Source organism: Gouania willdenowi, chromosome 13, assembly GCF_900634775.1.
Source record: "Gouania willdenowi chromosome 13, fGouWil2.1, whole genome shotgun sequence".
In the NCBI taxonomy this organism is placed as follows: Eukaryota; Metazoa; Chordata; class Actinopteri; order Blenniiformes; family Gobiesocidae; genus Gouania; species Gouania willdenowi.
Genome location: NC_041056.1, coordinates 2,933,962 through 2,952,433, shown reverse-complemented (window position 1 = coordinate 2,952,433; position 18,472 = coordinate 2,933,962). Strand labels below are relative to the sequence as shown.

Sequence of the window (18,472 nt, the reverse complement as noted above, 5' to 3'; positions counted from 1 at the left end):
ATCATGCACCTTGGTAACAGCCCTGCTGGTTAACAGTTGATGATACAGTAACCCTTAAAGGGCCAGTGTCATGTACTGAGTGCTCATTGTACTGAGATTGTATATGCGCACAACTGGAAAATGAATTTTTGCTAAAAAAAATGCAAATTTGTTTTTGTTTATTTTTGTTTTCATAGTGAATGGACACGTGTTTTGTTTATTGGATTATGTTAAGGTTAGGGTTATAATCTCAGAACGGAGGTAAACTCAGACCGTCTAATGAACACCAACTCAGACAATTGTGTATGTGTGTGTGTGTGTGTGTGTGTCGCGAGGGAGGAAGAGGAAAAGATGACCATTTCCTTCTGCTGTTAGAAAATAAGACAAACAGGAAAACAAGGAGCAGAGCTCTGTGAGAGCTCAGTGGAACCAGGACACAGCAGGAGAACCTGCAAACTGCACCGAGCGGAGCTCCATGAGGAGAACATGTGAGGAAGAACCAACGAACAAGACCAGCTCATCTGGATTTAACCTTTGACCTTTGACCTTCATTCCTTCACACGAGAAGACAGAGGTAACAGGAGGTATCAGAAACACGTTGATCTTCTGGATCAGGACTGGTTTAAAGTCCAGTTTCAGGCTTTAATGGTTTTATGTTGTGTTTCTGTCACTGAAACAATGCTGCGGCCCCACGTGGTCACATCACAGTTCGTGTGTGTGTGTTCGTTCATTATTTAGTCTTCAGTACTAATGTAAAAGTATAGATACTTGAATAAGAAACGACTCTGGTAAAAGTATTGAAGTTGCTCCCTGTCTTGAGTAAAAGTTAAAAAAAATTGCATGCAACTAAATGTACTCGAGTAAAAAAACTATAAAGTAAAAAATGTCCCTTCAATAATAAAACAGGGTTTTTAAAACAACAAATTCCATATATATATATATTGAGAACTTGTAGAAAACTGGTACATTGAAATAATAAATTAAATCTTTATGAACAACTGGAGAATTTTTATTTGTATTTGTAAATTAAACGAGTCAAGAAAAAAAAAAAAAAACTATGAAAATGCTCAACTAAACCCAGAGAAGCTTTGAGTTTAACATTTTAAGAACTTGAAAATATTAACCATAAAACTAAGGGACCTGCCTAACATAAAGAAGCTCAAACTAACATTTTATGTCGTGCTGTCATCTTCAAAAGGTCTTAAAAGTGACGAGATAATTTTTACATTGTAAAGAGTAGAAAGTAAAGTAAACGTAAAAAGTTGCCAAAGAAATAAATACTCAAGTGAAATACAAGAAAAAACTACTTAAGTACGGCATCTGTCATTAGTTAAAATGTACTGGTTAGAACTATAACTAGTCAGTAACCAGGAAGCTGTGTGTGTGGAACTGATAATGTTGGGCTTATTAATAAGCATATTATGAGTCAGTCCGTTTACCATATAACCAGTCTGTAACTCGTCGGGTAACCAGTTAGTAACCATTATGTAATAATAAGAGTTCCTTTAGTCACAGCCACTTAAATTAAACAAAATAATTACAGAAATGTTTCATATGATGAGATGAACTTAGTCTGGATGTTTTTAGGCAGTTTTTGTGGCGTTAATAATAATTCTTTATTACTGTGATGTTACAGCTACGGTCTGACATTTAGACACGGTTTGAAACCATTTTAGTGGCTGTGTTGAAAGGAACTTTTTCTTTAAGCATGTAGCCAATAAGCCAAAAAACGATTCAGTGTTGTATCGCAAGATTATCAATTTTATTAATAATATTTTTTTCACAAAATCCATTTAATGTCGCTAACATCTGTATAGCACGTAAACTCCCAGCCACTAGGTGTCAGTGAACGCACCATCAGACCTTGTTACCTCACTCCTCAATTACTTTTAGCTTTATTTTCATAAAACATACTGTACACTTTGGTAGATGGATGTAGTTACTTTTGAAAAATGTAATTTGACAGTTTGATAAACATTCCACTTGTTTTTTTTTTTATCTTGAATTACAGTTAGTTACCATTTACTTAAAATTAAATAAACTAAACTTTATTTCATACCATTTTGTACTTTTAAAGGTGACATTTGTAATTATTGATATGGCAATATAAGGCGATGCACAGTATATTATATTGTTTATTATCGGGATATATTGTATTATGACATGCAAATCATGAATTGTATCGTATCATCAGATTCATGGCAATGTACAGCTCTAATAGCCATAGTGTGTAACTTTAGTAAGTCTATAACTATGGAAAGATGTTTGAGTATAAATATGATATCAGTGATATCAACCATTAATAATCTCTACTAGTGCACGAGTAGACTTTGCCACTGAGCTGGACTTTCCTCTAACATAAATGTCAAACTCATAGCCCGGGGGCCAAATCCGGTCCTTTGGAGCATCCAATTCGGCCCACAGGAGAAAATTTAAAAAAAAAAAAAGGCAGAAAAAACATGAATCATTATGTAAATGAAACTCAACAATATTTGCAGGTGCTCACTGTTTTCCTGGTGCTTATATCACAGGATTACAGTCATTTTTAATGTTAAACAGTTGAAAAAACTAAATTCTACAAAATCCCTTAAATTTCCCTCAACTTATGACCCAACAGTTCCCCTAATTAAATAGAAATTTGTCACAAAATATAGTAAATTTAAAGTGTAGATCCTGTTGGGACTGATATCTGTCACTTACTGCTTAGATATTGTTGGTTTCTTACATATTTTGTATTTTGTGTTTACATAAACTAGGGAACAATAATGTTAAAATTACTAATTTTCCCATAAAACAAATATTTGGAGCAGTTCAGATTAAGCTGCTCTATATTTGGCCCCTGAACTAAAATGAGTTCCACACCCCTGCTCTAGAACATCAAATTCGGCCCCAGGAGAAAGTAAAGTAAAAATGTTCCCACACTTTTAAATCTGAAAATGTTCAAAGAACTAAATTTTCCTCAAATTATTTCCCTGCATTAAATAAATCTCTACTAGTGCATGAGTAGACTTTACTAGTGAAACTAAAGGTTTCACTAGTTAGCATCATATGCTAATAAGGGGATAGGGAAATAAATTTAGGCTTGTCATTGGCTTTAGAAAATATTCCAACCAACAGGGTCCTGGATTTGGTTCTAATCCCTCATACTTTATGAACATTAGGTCTACTAGTACTACTAGTGAATCACTGGATTTACTAGAAGTACCAGTGAGATATTTTGAGTGTACAAGCAGTATTAGGAAACAAAAATCTTTAAGTAGTAAAACAAAATCGTCTGCTACTCCACAGTTTTGTGTGACTAGTTTTAAAATGTTACTAGTAATGTATTTTAAGTTTACTAAGTACTACTAGTGAAACAAAATCAACTACGAGCAGATGATTTTTAGGCTGGGCTACGGGACTCAAAACGCCCTCACTTTGTTCTTCTTTTTCTTCTTGTTGTGTACACTTGGTAAAATCACTACTCCTCTGTTATTCGTGAACGGATTGGGCTGAAATTTGGTAGTTATAATCTATAGATGTGAACGCATTGACACTCTGAGCCCGAAAAACAAAGGTCAATTTTTCATTTATTTGCGAGTGAAATATCGGTGTTTGTGGCACCAAATCATTGGCTCATACCAATATACAGTATAAATGGGGCTCATTACCCCGTACGTGTCACAGGTTTTTCAAATGACTACTCCTCCGTTAGTTCTGTTAGATCGGAATGCAGTTTGGTATGAATACTTTATTAATTAATATGATGAGAGGCTTGGAGCCCTTTTTTTTTAAATGGGGCCCGGGGGGCCCACCCCTTATTTCTGGTAATTTTATGAAAACAAAGTCGTGTGATATATCATTTCAAAGGTAATTCAACGTAGATTATGATTATCCCTCTCACAATTCGAATCGGGGCCCAAGGAGTACGGGGGCCCATCCCCCTTTTTTTTGGCAATTTCCATTAAAGTCGTTTACTCATTTATTTGTGTCAAATATTGCAACAATTGGTGGTACCGAATCATTGACACATACCGATATATGAATGGGACCCATTACTCCGTATGCGCCCCCATTTTTCAGATGACTACTTCGCCGTTAATGCTCGTTGAATCGGGCTGTAATTTGACATGGATATTCTATGAGCGGATGTCTAGAGCCTCAGAGACCTTTTTTTACTCTGTGGAATCGGGTACGCTCTATTCGTGCACTAGTGCACTGAAAATCTTTACTCGTAAAACGTTTTTGTTTACACACTTGAACTCTCACTATCAGTACTAGTAGACCTAATGTAAATGAAGTAAGAGGGATTAGAACCAAATACAGCTCCCTGATTGGTAGGAATACTTTAGAAAGCTTTTCCCTGCCCCCTCATTAGCATATGATGCTAACTACTGACACCTTTAGCTTAACTATTAAAGTCTACTAGTGCACGAGTAAACTAATTAACTATGGTTAATGTCACATTTATTCGCATGAAGTTTTCATTAAGTTACTTCCTGTGGTGGAACACTGACACACACACACACACACACACGCACACACACACACACACACTGACACACGCACACACTGACACACGCACGCACACACACACACACACACACACAGTTCTTAATTGAGTTGCTGCTGACTGACGCGTTGCGTTCAGGGACCTCAGTGTGTATTATGGGATGTTTCTAACAGTCTGTCAAACCTCCTGCTGAAGGGTTAGAACTATTTACCAATAGTTTACTGCAGAGGGAGGGGTCAGAGGAGTGATGTCACGCCGACGGTTGGAGCATCGATCATAAAGTTTATAAATCCTCAGAGCGGGACTCCCGCTGTGACCTTTACCCGCCGCTCCCTCCTCCAGTCATCATATATCCGACCGCACCTGAACGCAGCACGCTGACGGGACTCTGAGCGGAGCCGCAGATTATCACACCTGGACCTGGAACCGGACCTGGAACCGGACCTGGACATAGCCGCATCAGAGTCCAACCGAACCGCCACCATGAGTCCGACCCGTGAGTACCGAACCGAACCAAGCCTTAATGTCCTTGGACCAGGACCAGGACCAGGACCTGTGTCCCTGTGCGGTGGATCTGACCCGTTATAAACCAAGTCCTCATCAGATTCTAACATCGGTCCATTCACACAGAATAAGTTTAGTTTGTTTGAAATGATTCAAAGTTTCACTGAAGGTAAAGGAGTGGTTAAGAACGCTGAGGTGGTCATCGGAGGGTCTTACCCGGGCCAACAATGTGGGATCTTGAGCAAGTCTCTGAACCCCCAACTGTTCCCCGGGTACCGCACTGTGGCTCCTCAGGGATGGTTCAAAGAACACATTTCATAAATGTACCTGTATGTATATGAGTTACAGTGAAATTAAATTAAGGTTTAACAAAACAAAAAAAATCAAACCAGTTAACGATTAACCGTTGCCATCACACACACACACACACACACACACGCACACACACACACACACACACACACACACACACACACACACACGCACACGCACACACAGAGTTATCAATGATTAAGGGATATTGTTTATAACAGCATGTAGAGATATGAGAACTAGAATCTTTCATGTTAAGAAAAGGAAACCCGGATCAATAAATTAATAAATGAAGCCACGTCTTTATCTTTCTTCTTGGAACTAAAATATGTTTCAAATGGAATAAAAGAATAACTCACCCTGGGAATCAAACCCCTACTGCCCCCTATAATCAAGCTTTTGAAAAACTACTTGTGTGTGTCTTGTTGCCATCACACACTAATGTTGTGTTTACTGACACTCCTCCGTGCTGCCTTCACTGACCCTTCAGGTGTTTTTCCATTTGACTTTAAACAAAGTGAAGAATGTTGACGGATCAAAGTCCATCTGATCTTCTTTACACTTTACCACTGAAGGAACACGGGGAGGAGAACCTCCTGCCTCTGTTTCCATGGTAACTCATGCTGATTGGATGATGATGATGTGATCAGTTCCATCTTCATCCAACAGAAGTCTTAGCACTCAGAGCAGCTGGTGTCAGGGTGTGATTGGTGATCATGTCGTGACTTCACCTCTCTGAGTTCACTCTGTTCTGCTGGAGTTAGAAACACTAAACAGTTTGTTTGGAATATTTGGAGCTTCAGAACAGGAAGTCAGAGATCAGCTGCTGTCATGACAGCTTCCTGTTGGTCTGTCAGTGAAGGTTTCCTCCATTTAGCTGATTATCAGACACACACACACACACACTGGTCAGGCCTGAGGCGTGTCATATGGCAATGATTGAGTATCTGCTCGTCTTCCTCTTTTTCTGCATGTGATGCTAAGGGTGTGTGTGTCTGTCTGCCTCTCTGTGTGTGTATCTTGGGATGGTGTATCATGCTGGGTGGATCACTGGTGTATGTGATGTTAGTCCTGGGTTGGTTAACTACATGATGAAGATGGGGGCGGAGCAGAGTCGTCCACTCAGTATTATAGTATATACTGTCTAGTACAGGGGTGGTGAAGTCCAGTCTTTGAGCACTGGATTCCTGAGACCTTTAGATGTGTGAAAGTTCTGAAAACATTTGAAGTGAGAAAGTGACCAAGTAGAATATCAACATGTGCTCATTTCATCCATAAAACTCACGTAGACACATTTCATTCACACATTTCACACATTTTCAGAGACCCTCCATTGGTCTACTGACTAAACTTCAAAATAAGAGCCCTATTTACAAAAGAGTTGTAAGAGAAGACGAGATGCTTTTATTTTGAAAAGGGGATGTTTGATTTTTAGCTTGAAGCCGGTCACAGGACCATTTTACATTCATGCATTCAGCTCCCAGTGCATCATGGGATGGTTGAGTATGACTAGTGTGCCCATCGTGCACACTTAAAGTGCATATAGTATACATCCTGGTATTTCTCACCTACTCAATCTATTCATACTGTCTAATGTGAACGCACTACATACCCATTTAGGCGTCAGACTTCTGTCTCACGGATATTGGCCTGTTGCCATGGACACGATAACGCGCAACAACGCGGCGCCAAATGTGAACTAGCCCCGTATCACTGTTCTTTCCGCTGCCATTGTTTGTGTCCGCCAGCTTCAATGATAGTGTGTGTGTGTGCGTGTGTGTGTGTGTGTGTGTGTGTCTATTTCTGGTGAGACTGGAAACCAACAACGTGAACAACATCCGCTCCCATCAGCTCAGAGGACTCACTCTCACTTCCTGAACCTTCACCTCACCTCAAAATACACACGCATACCCACAAAGTTTTGCTATTTTTGTACCTTTTAAAATGTAAAATAAGCTTCACCCTGGTCTGTATTTTTTTGGTTATGTTCTGTCTGGTCTGGTTTGGTTAAGTTTGGTTTTGTATTGTCTTTTATTGTCTGGTGTGGTGTGTGAAGGTGTGTGAAGGTGAAAGTTTCCCATACTCAGGTGAATCAGTCCTTAGCTCATGGGGACTCAGTGGTTAATGTTTAATGTTTAAGGACTTTATGAGTGTGAGTGTCACTGATTATTGTTGCCACGGTTACCATGGTTCACAGCTTCCTCACACAGTTTGTGTGTGTGTGTGTCTGTGTGTTCGAGGCTGAGGAAAGTAAGGACTAATGAGTGACTCAATGTCAGCAGCTGGAACACGGCGCTCTGTAGGTGAAGGAGGATGTGTTGTCATGGCAATTGCTATAAACTCTGACGTGTGTGCTAGGTCTCTGATTGGCTGGTTACTTTGCGTGCACTGCTTCCTGCTCTCTGCTTACATAAATGATCACTAATTATTATTATTACTATTTAAAAGTAATTAAGGAGCCATTGTTCTTTTATATCATTTGTTCCAAGAACCACAAAAACATAGTATTTGAGGTTTATTTTCCCAAACTCGCATGTTTTACAGAGTTTTAGCTTCTGAAAAGTCATTTTCTGAGCAACTCTACACAAACAGGCTGATTTGTGGCCTACTGACTTCCTCCTCCCCGTGACGTAGGGCCAGAGGACGGCCCACCCTCCTCCCACCCACTCCGTAGCTGAGCTCATGCTGCTTTATAAACATGAGACAGAGCGTGGGGGTGGGGCATTCGCCGGTACATACATAGACTGTAGAAAATACATACATAGCACTGCATAGTACATAGTAACATAATACATACATAGTAGCACTCGCTATTCAAATTGTAGTGTTTGGGCTCGCCCTGCAGGAAGAAAGGAGCAAATCACCCTTTGACTAATGATTGAGGGAATCAATGAAAAAAACACTTTGGGCATGTGTATGAAGCCCTAATAGACCTTTATGATGTTTAAAGCACAGAAAAGTTGATTTAGTTCAACATGGGTCCTTTAATGGCTCTCTTTGATTGGTCACTGATTGGTTGTTCTCTTCCTCAGGCCCAGCCCAACCATGCCTATCCTCAAAAACCTCCCAGTGCGTCTGAAAGGCGGTGGTCCGACCCTAGAGAACGGCCTAATCCTGCGCAGGATGAGCCTGAACATCACACCCCACCACAGCCCCTTCGAGCATGACGACGGTGGCTCCGCCCACCGCTGGTCGCCGGGCAGCTCCCTCTTGGACGGCGACACCCCCAGGGACCGCAACCCATTTGAGGATGAGGAAGATGAGAACGAAGCCAACGAGGGGAAGAAAGGGGGCGGAGGAAGTAGCTCCTCTAAGAGAACGTTTACTTTCAAGTCTCCTCTGAAGAGCCTGGGGAAGCTGGGCCGGAACCTGAGGGTGTCCGGCCGCAGCCAGGGCAGCGCCTCACCCTCGCCACAGGGCACGCCCTCGCCCGCAGAGAAGAAGAAGAGAGGGAGGAGGAGCTCCGAGGGCAGCCTGCTCAGGTAAACACACAGCGGTGGGCGGTGAGGGAGGACGGCCTCTTCATTAACGCCCCCTTCAGGTTTGCAGGGAAATATCGTGACTCATTGGGTTACCGAAAGGAGTCGACGGTGAACGGCGAGACGGGCGGCACCGCAGACAGCGAGTGCGACTCCAGCAGCCGCCGCGTGTCCTTCATGAAGATGGTTGGTCTGGGGAAGATGAAGCGGGAGTCTAACAACGACCAGTCGTCGCAGGCTCCCGAGGACCAGCCGGTGCAGCAGCAGGCAGCGGAGGAGGAGGTCAAACCCCGTGAGCCACTCTCAGGTAGGGGGCGTGGCCACAGCCGCCGTTTAAAGCCGTCACAGCATTGTTCATTAATTAGTCTGACATCAATAAGATTCATCACACCTTGGTGTGTGTTTACGGTCCAAAATAAAAATGAAGTCACATGAAGAAAAATAAATTAATATCCTAATAAAGAATAACATTTATACTATAAATTAAAACAGATCAGATGTTTTCTTACATTCCAACATGCATTTATGGTCCAATGAAAATAGTAGAAAAAAGTATATGATCATATTTCCAGAGCGTGTCACCCAAGAACCAATGCATATCTGTGATTAATCATTAGTGATGTGAACAGTCTATGTTTATAGCTCTAAGCTGATCACATTACAGGGAGCTGAGACATATGCTAAGTAGTTTACTGAAGACCCAAACATGTTCCAGAACCAAACACACACTGACTTAGTGACTATTTAGAGGAGCTGACATGTCCACCAGATATTTAGGATGTATAGCAGATCTACTTCTATATTCTGAGAGAGTAGGTGAAGCTTATTACTATACCATATTTACCTTTCCTATGTGCTGGAGTTCCGGACATATTGGAAGCTCACTAAATTGTCCATATCTTAAAAAGTCAGATCAAACATTTACAGTGTGACTATTGAGTAATCACACAACAATTTCAGATTTTTTTTTAGATCAAAGTGCGTGGAACATTTGTTAAATAACATGTAATGACCCTTAACTGGTAAAGTCGGTGTATCTTTATCTATTCTGTTACACGTTCCTGTTTCAGCATCTCTGATTGGATGAGGCTCCCCCCCTCCCCCCTGCATCACTCATTGGCTTGTGAGCACATGAAAATACTTTGTGAAAGCTTTTCCCAGCACAGAACACCTGTGTGGTTTATCAAAGCATCTCCTGAGCCTCCGCGGTCCATCTTCTGATCTTCATTCCTGTCGTGCTCCTACACGCTCACGTTACACACAGCGTGAAGCTGCTCACAGCATTTGCTTCACCCGCATCACTCCCTCCACACGTCAAAACGCTGACACGCCAGGTTGGTGGCATTATAAAACAAAGCTAACACTCAGAACTCAGTCTCCTGGACAGGCTGAGACACGCTGAGGTCAGCAGAAGTCCACAAGAGCCCCGCCCCTTTACCTTTTGACCCTGCTCAACTAGCGCAACTACGTGCTAAGGTAACATCACTACGTGCTAAGCTAATAACACTATATGCTAAGCGAACAATGCTTTGTTCTAAGCTAACAACGCTACTTTCTAGGCTAACATTGCTACATTCTAAGCAAACAACTCTACATGCTAAACTAACAAAAATGCAGAATAAACACTTTCAAACATTTTCAAAGCTAAAAACAAACTCATTTACAAATTTAACTCCGCAAAGCAGAGCTAACCTGCTAATTAATGTCGCTAACTTAGGTAACCCAATGTAGATTGGTAAAAGTTAACCTGCTAACTATGGTAGCTAACTTAGGTAACTAAGAGGTTAGTGAAGTTTAACCTGCTAACTATGGCAGCTAACTTAGGTAACTAAGAGGTTAGTGAAGTTTAACCTGCTAACTATGGTCGCTAACTTTGGTAACTAAGAGCACACAGCTGTCAAGCCTCACGCTTTGAGTGTGACAGTCACGCAATTTGATGCATTCTCACACCACACGCCACACTTGACATTTCTCACACTTATATTTCCCCATTCAGTACTCTTTTTATTTTTTTCATGATCATGAACTTTGGTCCTCATGGCTTGCCGTAACTCGAGTAACTCTGATCGACTGACGGAGATAACCAATCCTGCTTTCAGAAAGAAAAAGTATTTCTTGTAGACAGATGCTGTCTTAGATGGTTTGTAACTACCCAATTTTGTTCACTGTTTATATTGCTGTGTGTGTGTTATAGTGTTTACTCGTCTAATAAACTAACCCCCCTCCCCCCCTGGTGCATGAGCGCACACAGTCAGATGTGTTAGCGACTGTGTGTCAGAGGCTCAGTGCAGATGTCTGTCTGTCTGTCTGTAAGTGTTGAAGCACTGAGAGATGTTTGAGGAAACACTGCATGTGTTTCTCTTCTCTAACTAACTCTCTGTCGCTCCTCAGCAGAGATCTGCTGCTGCTGTAGCTAACGGGGCTGTTTACACACTCTTAAAGAGACAGTGTCCTGAATGTGATTTACTTTAAAAACGACTTTTAACAACTCTAGAGCTGCCCTGAAAAAAGCAACACTACATAATTTAATAATATTTCAGCCTTAATGAAGGAAAAAGTCAAAAGTGACACAAAATGTTGTGTTTTTTTGTAAAACTATTGATAAACAATAAATGGTTTATATCGCCTATTGCCATTTTGAGGAAAAATATAGCGATATGAGTATTGGTCCATATCACCCAGGCCTAATGTAACCAAAGCAGTTTGATAAATTGCTTACATACAATTTAAAAAAATAACTGAAAATTACCTTGTCTTAAATGATATTTTATTCCTTTTTTCCATTTAGGACAATAATTTTAAGTAGGTGAATTGGTTTGTTTTATTGGTAAATAATTTTAAAATCGTCTAAATGATTTGAATGAAAAAAATAGTGACGTGATCGTGATTTTACAAAGAAAAAATCGTGATGTGATTTTTTTTTTTTCCCATATCGCCCACTTCTACTTGTGTGTCTGTGCAAGACATTATATTTAAATTAATTAAAACTCTTATTCAGCTACTGAATTCCACCAAATAAATGTATTTTGTCAAAATTCTTGTTAGTTTTCATTTCTACTTTCTGGTTGATTACAACTAGCATCAGGAGGCCACAGTGCAGGGAGAGCCACTGGCATGGAGGTGATGACATCAGTCTTTAGGAAGAAATCAACATTAAAACAGGACAAAGCCATGTTAAAAAAGGACACGTTTTTTTTTCACTGGAAGGCATCAGGTCACTAAAGTCTCACTTTTGACATTTTCCGAATCTTGGCAGCCCTGAAGGGCAGGGTAAGTGAAGGTTAACCTGCTAACTATGGTAGCTAATTTAGGTAACCAAGTGTAGGTTAGTAAAGGTTAACCTGCTATGGTAGCTAACTTAGGTAAATAAGAGCAGGTTAGTGAAGGTTAACCTGCTAACTCTGGTAGCTACTGTAACTTAGGTAACTAAGTGTAGGCTAGTGAAGGTCAACTTCCTCTGTCTGCTCTCATTTTGCTGACTCGTATCATCACAGCAAACCATCAGAAAAATGTGGAGACGAGAGTCAGATTACACACTGTGACACTAGCACCTCTGTTCACACACACACACACACACACCCAGCTGACTCAGCACACACGTGTGTGTCTCAGCATTAATGCAAAGTTTAGAATCTGTGGTGCGTTCAAGTCCAGTTTGATTTAGTAGACTCTTTTATCCAAAGTTTGGGTTCAGGGAGTTGATCACATCCCTCAGTGATGGACCAGGTGGGATTAGAACCAGTGACCCTCTGATATTCAGGTGTGTTTGAGTGTTGATGGTTCCCATCAGTGATGTCCACTGGTTTATTTCACTGGTTTCCAACTGGTACAGCTCTGTGGGAGGGGCTAAGGGTGGAGATGCATCCCCTGAAGGCGTCGCCTCCACTAACCAATGACATAATTGTACTGATGATGTCAGCTCTGATGACATCACAGGCCCTCCCTGGGTGACATCACTCCTCAGCAGTGCGTGGCCTTCAGTGATTAAACTGGTGTTACGGTCAAACTGGTGTCTGTGTTAACTGATGACTGAAGTCTGAGCGCAGCCAGCTAACACTCAGACTGAGTCACTAGTTAACACAATCACCAGCTGGTTTCCAACACCACTAACTAGTCAGTAGTCAGTGGCCCCATGGCTGAGGAGGCGGGGCTCTAATGGGGCGTTTATTCTTCTGCAGTCCTGGAGATCCTGCAGCTGGTGAAGAAGAGGGACCTGCTCTTGGCTGACTCCCACATCCTGGAGCTGGAGCAGGAGTGCACAGAGGGGGGGCGCGAGGGGGCGGCTTCCCCCGAGGACAGGGCGGGCGTGAAGGACGGGGGGCGGAGGAAGGCCAAGGACGTGGAGCTGCTGTACGAGGAGCTGCAGAAGGAGCTTTGGGCGGTGGTCCGGGAATCCCTCAGGAGCCCCACCGCAGGGCCCAACCTGGGCCTGGTGGTGCAGGTACGGGGGTGCAGTTACTATGACGAGACAGCTGTGACATCGCTAACAGCAGCATGTCTGTGTGTGTGTGTGTGTGTGTTCAGGTCCTCCAGCAGGAGGAGGAGGTGGACAAACGCTGGGCGCTGGGTGAGGGGGTGCCCGGTGGCCCCCGGCCTCGCCGCCTCAAGCAAAGGTGGACGGAGGCGGTCCGGGAGGCGGCTGACGGCTCCCTGCCTCAGAGGGCGGAGTTTACGGCTGGGGAGCTGCACCGCTACCTGGACCGACTCAGAGCCCGGGTGGTGGAAGATCTCGGCGCCGCCAGGAGGAACGTGGTGTCCATTTACCCCGAGGAGTACCAGCCCCTCCAGGTACCCTACCCCTAACCCTAACCTCACTGGGTCACCTCTGACCTCTGACCTCTGACCCCCAGGTGTATGTGGAGGGCTACCATCAAGCTGTGTCCAAAAGACTGACGGCCATCACTGACAGACAGCTGGAAATAACAGACACGTACTCACTACTAGACTATCTACACAACATCTACAACAGGTCAGACACACACATCACACACACACACTACAAACACATTACAGAGTCAGACACACTACAGGCACATTACTGGTGTGAATGTGGTGTGAGGTGGTTGTGGGAGGGGCTGATGGTTCACTATTGCAGCCTCACTTCTGTCAGTCCGTCACTGAGACTCTGAGTATAAAGTGTGTGTGTTTGTGTGTGTGTATGTGTTCAGGGACGTCCTGGGGACTCTGAGTATAACGTGTGCGTTCAGTCGGGCTCAGCTCCCTCCTCTCCTGTCCTCTGACACCGTGGATCGTCTGGAGCTGGACTGTCTGAACTCTGTCAGGGTGAGAGAATCAAACACACCCTGTGTGTGTGTTTATTAGTGACTGAGTGATTGAGGCGCATGGCTCCTCCCTGTGCAGGCTAAAGTGACCACAGAGCTGAGTCAGCTCCTAGACGAGGAGGAAAAGAAGTGGATGGAGACGCTCCACGTGGAGGAGTTTAACATCAGCCTGGCTAGGACCGTCATACAGGTACCACACACACACTATACACACTATGTACACTACATACACACTGTACACACATGGATACACACACTACACACTAACACACAGCTAGGGCCGTTATACAGGTTATACACACACTATACACACACATTACACACAGCTTGGACTGTCATACAGGTACCACACACACAGTATACACACATAGATACACGCTATACACACTGCATACACACTTTACACACAGCTAAGACCGTTATACAGGTACCACTCACAATATACACACTATACACACACACTACCCATATTTAGGACCGTTATACACGTTGGATACACACTATACATAATATACACACTACACACTCGCTACTCACAGCTAATACAGGTTAAATACACACTATAAAAACAGTATACACACAATACACACTGCACACACACAATATACACTACACGCAGCAAGGACTGTAATACAGGTTAGATACACACATAGAGACACACACACACACATTGTGATGTATAACATATGATAGTGTCTGACAGACTCCGCCCCCCCTCTCTGATTGGTCTAGAGGCTACAGGAGGATCTGGAGCGTTCAGCGTCCGTCAGCAGAAGTTTGAACTCCAGAGTCTCTCAGTGCAGCCTCAATGGGCTGGCTGACTTCCTCTACAGGTGCCATCCTTTCAAAATAAGAGTTGATTAGCTTTAGCGTGTTATTGTGATGTTCTCCTGGGGAACAGCTCAGAGTGACACACACACACACACACACACACACACACACACACACACACACACACACACACACACACACACACACACACACACACACACACACACACACACACACACACACACACACACATCAGAATGTGAGATTGAAAGATGTGAGCAGCTTTTATTTTGGTTTCACACTGAGCGTTTAACGCTACTTCCTGTTGTGGGACAGTTTTCAGAGGAAGGTGGAAATGTTTCATGAAGGAATGCAGAACGTCACCATCACAGAAAACCAGGACGGATACGTGTCTAAGACCATCGCTATGGTTAACTGCTGTCCTCCACTCAGGTACACACACACACACACACACACACACACACACACACACACACATAGTCAGTGTCTGTATATATTTAATAATGTCTGTGTGTGTCTGTGTGTGTGTAGAGGCTTTGTACAGCGTTGTGCTCAGTGTGTGTCTCTCAGTGAGGACTCTTTGCAGAGAGCAAACAGAAGTTTGGATGTCGTCGTTAAACTCGGAATTAAAGTTCTATCAGAACGACTCTACACACACATCAGGGTAACTGACTGTAACTAAAAAGTAACTGACAGTAACTAAAAAGTAACTGACAATAAGTGTGTGTGTGCACGTGCGTGTGTGCGTGTGTGCGTGTGTGCGTGTGTGTGTGTGTAGCCTCTCTTTGACTCTGTGGTGAGGAGGAAGTGGCTGACGAACACGGATCCATTCGATCAGATTGAATCTATCATTAAAGAAGATTTTAAGAAGTACAGACGGATGGACTCTCCTCCATACCAGGTCAGTCTGTCTGTGTGTGTGTCTGTTTGTGTCTCAGCTGTCCTCAGCTCTCTCTCTATCTCTGTCTGTGTCTGTCCATCAGCTACTGACGGATGATGTCCACCGCCGTGTGGTCACTGAATATCTGCGCTCACTAATGAAAGGAAGGATCGTCTGTAGCTCGACTAAGATCAGACGGAGAGCGTCTGTGCGTCTGAGAGACGAAGGACACAGGATCAAAGTGCTCTTCAACGAGTTGGTCAGTTACTGTCAGTTACTTTCAGTGACTGTCAGTGACTGTCTGTCACTGTCAGTTACTTTTTAGATACTGTCAGTTACTTTTTAGTTACTTTCAGTGACTGTCAGTTACTTTTTAGTTACTTTTTAATTACTGTCAGTCACTGTCAGTTATTGTTAGTTACTGTCAGTGACTGTCTTTCACTGTCAGTTATTTTTTAGTTACTGTCTGTCACTGTCAGTTACTTTTTAGATACTGTCAGTTACTTTTTAAACACTGGCAGTCACTGTCAGTTACATTTTGGTCACTGTCAGTTACTGTAATTTACTTTTTAGTTCCTGTCAGTTACTGTCAGTTACTTTTTAGTTACTGTTACTGACTATCTCCTGATTAGTTTGATGGGTGGGCGTGTCTTCCAGGAGTCTCCTTGTAGCTGGTTGGACAGTGCCCTGTCCCACATCTCAGAGATTATTCAGTTGGAGGACGTCCCGTCCATTCAGATGGAGGTCGCTGTTTTGGTCCGAGAGTTTCCCGACATCAGGTATGGAGTTACGTTAGCGCCACAGGTACGGAGTTATGTTAGCGCCACAGGTACTGAGTTACGTTAGTGTCACCAGTATGGAGTTACATTAGGACCAGTTACTGAGCTACATTAGTGCCACAGGTATGGAGTTACGTGAGCACTACAGGTACAGAGCTAAGTTAGCACCACAGGTACGGAGTTACGTTTGCACCACAGATACGGAGTTATGTTAGCGACACAGGTAAAGAGCTAGGTTAGCGCTACAGGTACGAAGTTATGTTAGCGCCACAGGGACTGAGTTATGTTAGTGCGACAGGTACGGAGCTAGGTTCGTGCCACTGGTACTGAGTTAGATTAGCAACCGTATAGAGCTCTGTAATTGCCACAAGTACAGAGTTACATTAGTGCCACAAGTACAGAGCTAGTTTTGCGCCACAGCTACAGAGTTAGGTTAGCACCACATGTACAGAGTTACGTTAGCACCACAGGTACAGCGCTAGGTTAGCGCCAAATGTACAGAGTTACGTTAGCACAACAGGTACAGAGCTACGTTTGCGCCACAGGTACCGATCTATGTAAGCGCCACAGGTACAGAGCTTGGTAATTGCCACAAGTACGGAGTTATGTTGGCACCACAGGTACGAAGGTATTAGTGCCACAATCATAATTTTTTTACCATTCAGGACAATAACTGAAAAAACATAATTTATTCAACAAGTTTTAACCTTTTAAGCAAATTCAAGAAATGTTTTCACAAAACAAATGAGAAAATGACTATTATAAACCTTAAACATATAAACTGTTTCCTTTCATTGCTTTTGTTTTTTATGTTGTCATTAGCGTAGTAGCTGCACACGCTGAGCAGGGTCAAAGTGTAAAGGGGCGGGGCTACATTCAGTGCTCAGTATGATTGGTCCTGTGTCCTACAGGAAGAAACACGTCTCTGCGCTCCTCAACATGCGGGGCATGCGACGCCAGGCGGAGCGTCAGGAGATCCTCAACGTGGTGGAGGACATTGAGAGCGGCGATGGCATCCCGGCTCCAACTCGGGACCGCGCACTGTTTTCAGACGTCCCCGTGGTGTCCGAGGTCCACTGTTTGAACCTCGGTCTGAGCCGCGTGTCTCTCGCCGCCTCCGCCTGCTTCTCCTCGCTTCGAGCGCCGCGACGAAAGAAAACACGGAGAGCGAGAGGCGAGCTCGCCGAGGACGTTCTGTGATCATCACAGTATCCGTTACTATAGGAACTAAAATGACTTCACAGGTATTCTGTCACATTTCATGAGATAAAGTCAGAGTTTCAGATTAACGTAAAATTATACTTTTTTTTGGTTGAAATCTGAGAAAATAAGTCTGAATTCAAAGGATTAAGTCTGATTTATGAGATTAAAGTAACCCTTCTGACAGGTGACGTCACTATTCAAACCAAAATCCTCAGATTAGGTCAGAATTTTCACAATAAAAGTCATATTTCTAAGAATAAAGCTGAAAGTATTAAGGAGAAAAGTATTTAATCTAAATTTATGAGAGAAACTTAAACATCTGGGATTAAAAGTCTAAATTTTTGACTTATTTTCTCAGATTAAAGAGATTAAAGTGAAATGTGTGAGATAACTCTGGACTAAATCTGAGTTCTTCTTAAAGTTTGTTGGTTTTCTGATTCTGACTTTGTGTAAAAACTGAACTTTAACATGAACTGGTTCACCTTCCTGTCTAAACCAGTTTAAACTTTAGGTTCAAACAGAGTTTTAATTGTTGCACAAAGAGAAAATCAAAGGTACTGTTTCTTTCTTTCAAAATAAAAGCTGAAATCTTTCTCTGCGTTTTCTTTAGCATAACGTGATGTGTTCGAGGACCTTTTTCTGATGTTGTGTGAGGCTCTTTCTTCTGCAGATGCTCTGTTTCACCTTCAAAATAAAACGTGACAATCTGTTCCTAGAGTCAGATTATTTTATAATTATGTTATTAAATAAAGTCAGAATTTTAGAAAATA

The 18,472-nt window shown here is 42.7% G+C and overlaps 1 protein-coding gene across 2 annotated transcripts; it reads left to right on the top strand.

Moving 5' to 3' along the window:
* Nucleotides 1–348: 348 nt before the first annotated feature.
* On the top strand, nucleotides 349–18,294 carry exoc3l2b (exocyst complex component 3-like 2b). 2 transcript variants are annotated; one of them, XM_028465128.1, is made up of 15 exons: nucleotides 349–553; nucleotides 8,320–8,769; nucleotides 8,829–9,073; nucleotides 12,945–13,207; nucleotides 13,291–13,554; nucleotides 13,617–13,735; nucleotides 13,935–14,049; nucleotides 14,128–14,238; nucleotides 14,781–14,881; nucleotides 15,156–15,272; nucleotides 15,372–15,504; nucleotides 15,619–15,741; nucleotides 15,824–15,979; nucleotides 16,378–16,499; nucleotides 17,411–18,294. In XM_028465128.1, the coding sequence occupies exons 2-15, from the start codon at nucleotides 8,333–8,335 to the stop codon at nucleotides 17,697–17,699; spliced, it is 2,595 nt and encodes an 864-aa protein (XP_028320929.1). In that variant the 5' UTR covers nucleotides 349–553; nucleotides 8,320–8,332; the 3' UTR covers nucleotides 17,700–18,294. The 2 variants fall into 2 exon arrangements, with proteins under 2 accessions (XP_028320929.1, XP_028320928.1); XM_028465127.1 differs by lacking the exon at nucleotides 349–553 and adding an exon at nucleotides 4,641–4,967.
* Nucleotides 18,295–18,472: the final 178 nt, after the last annotated feature.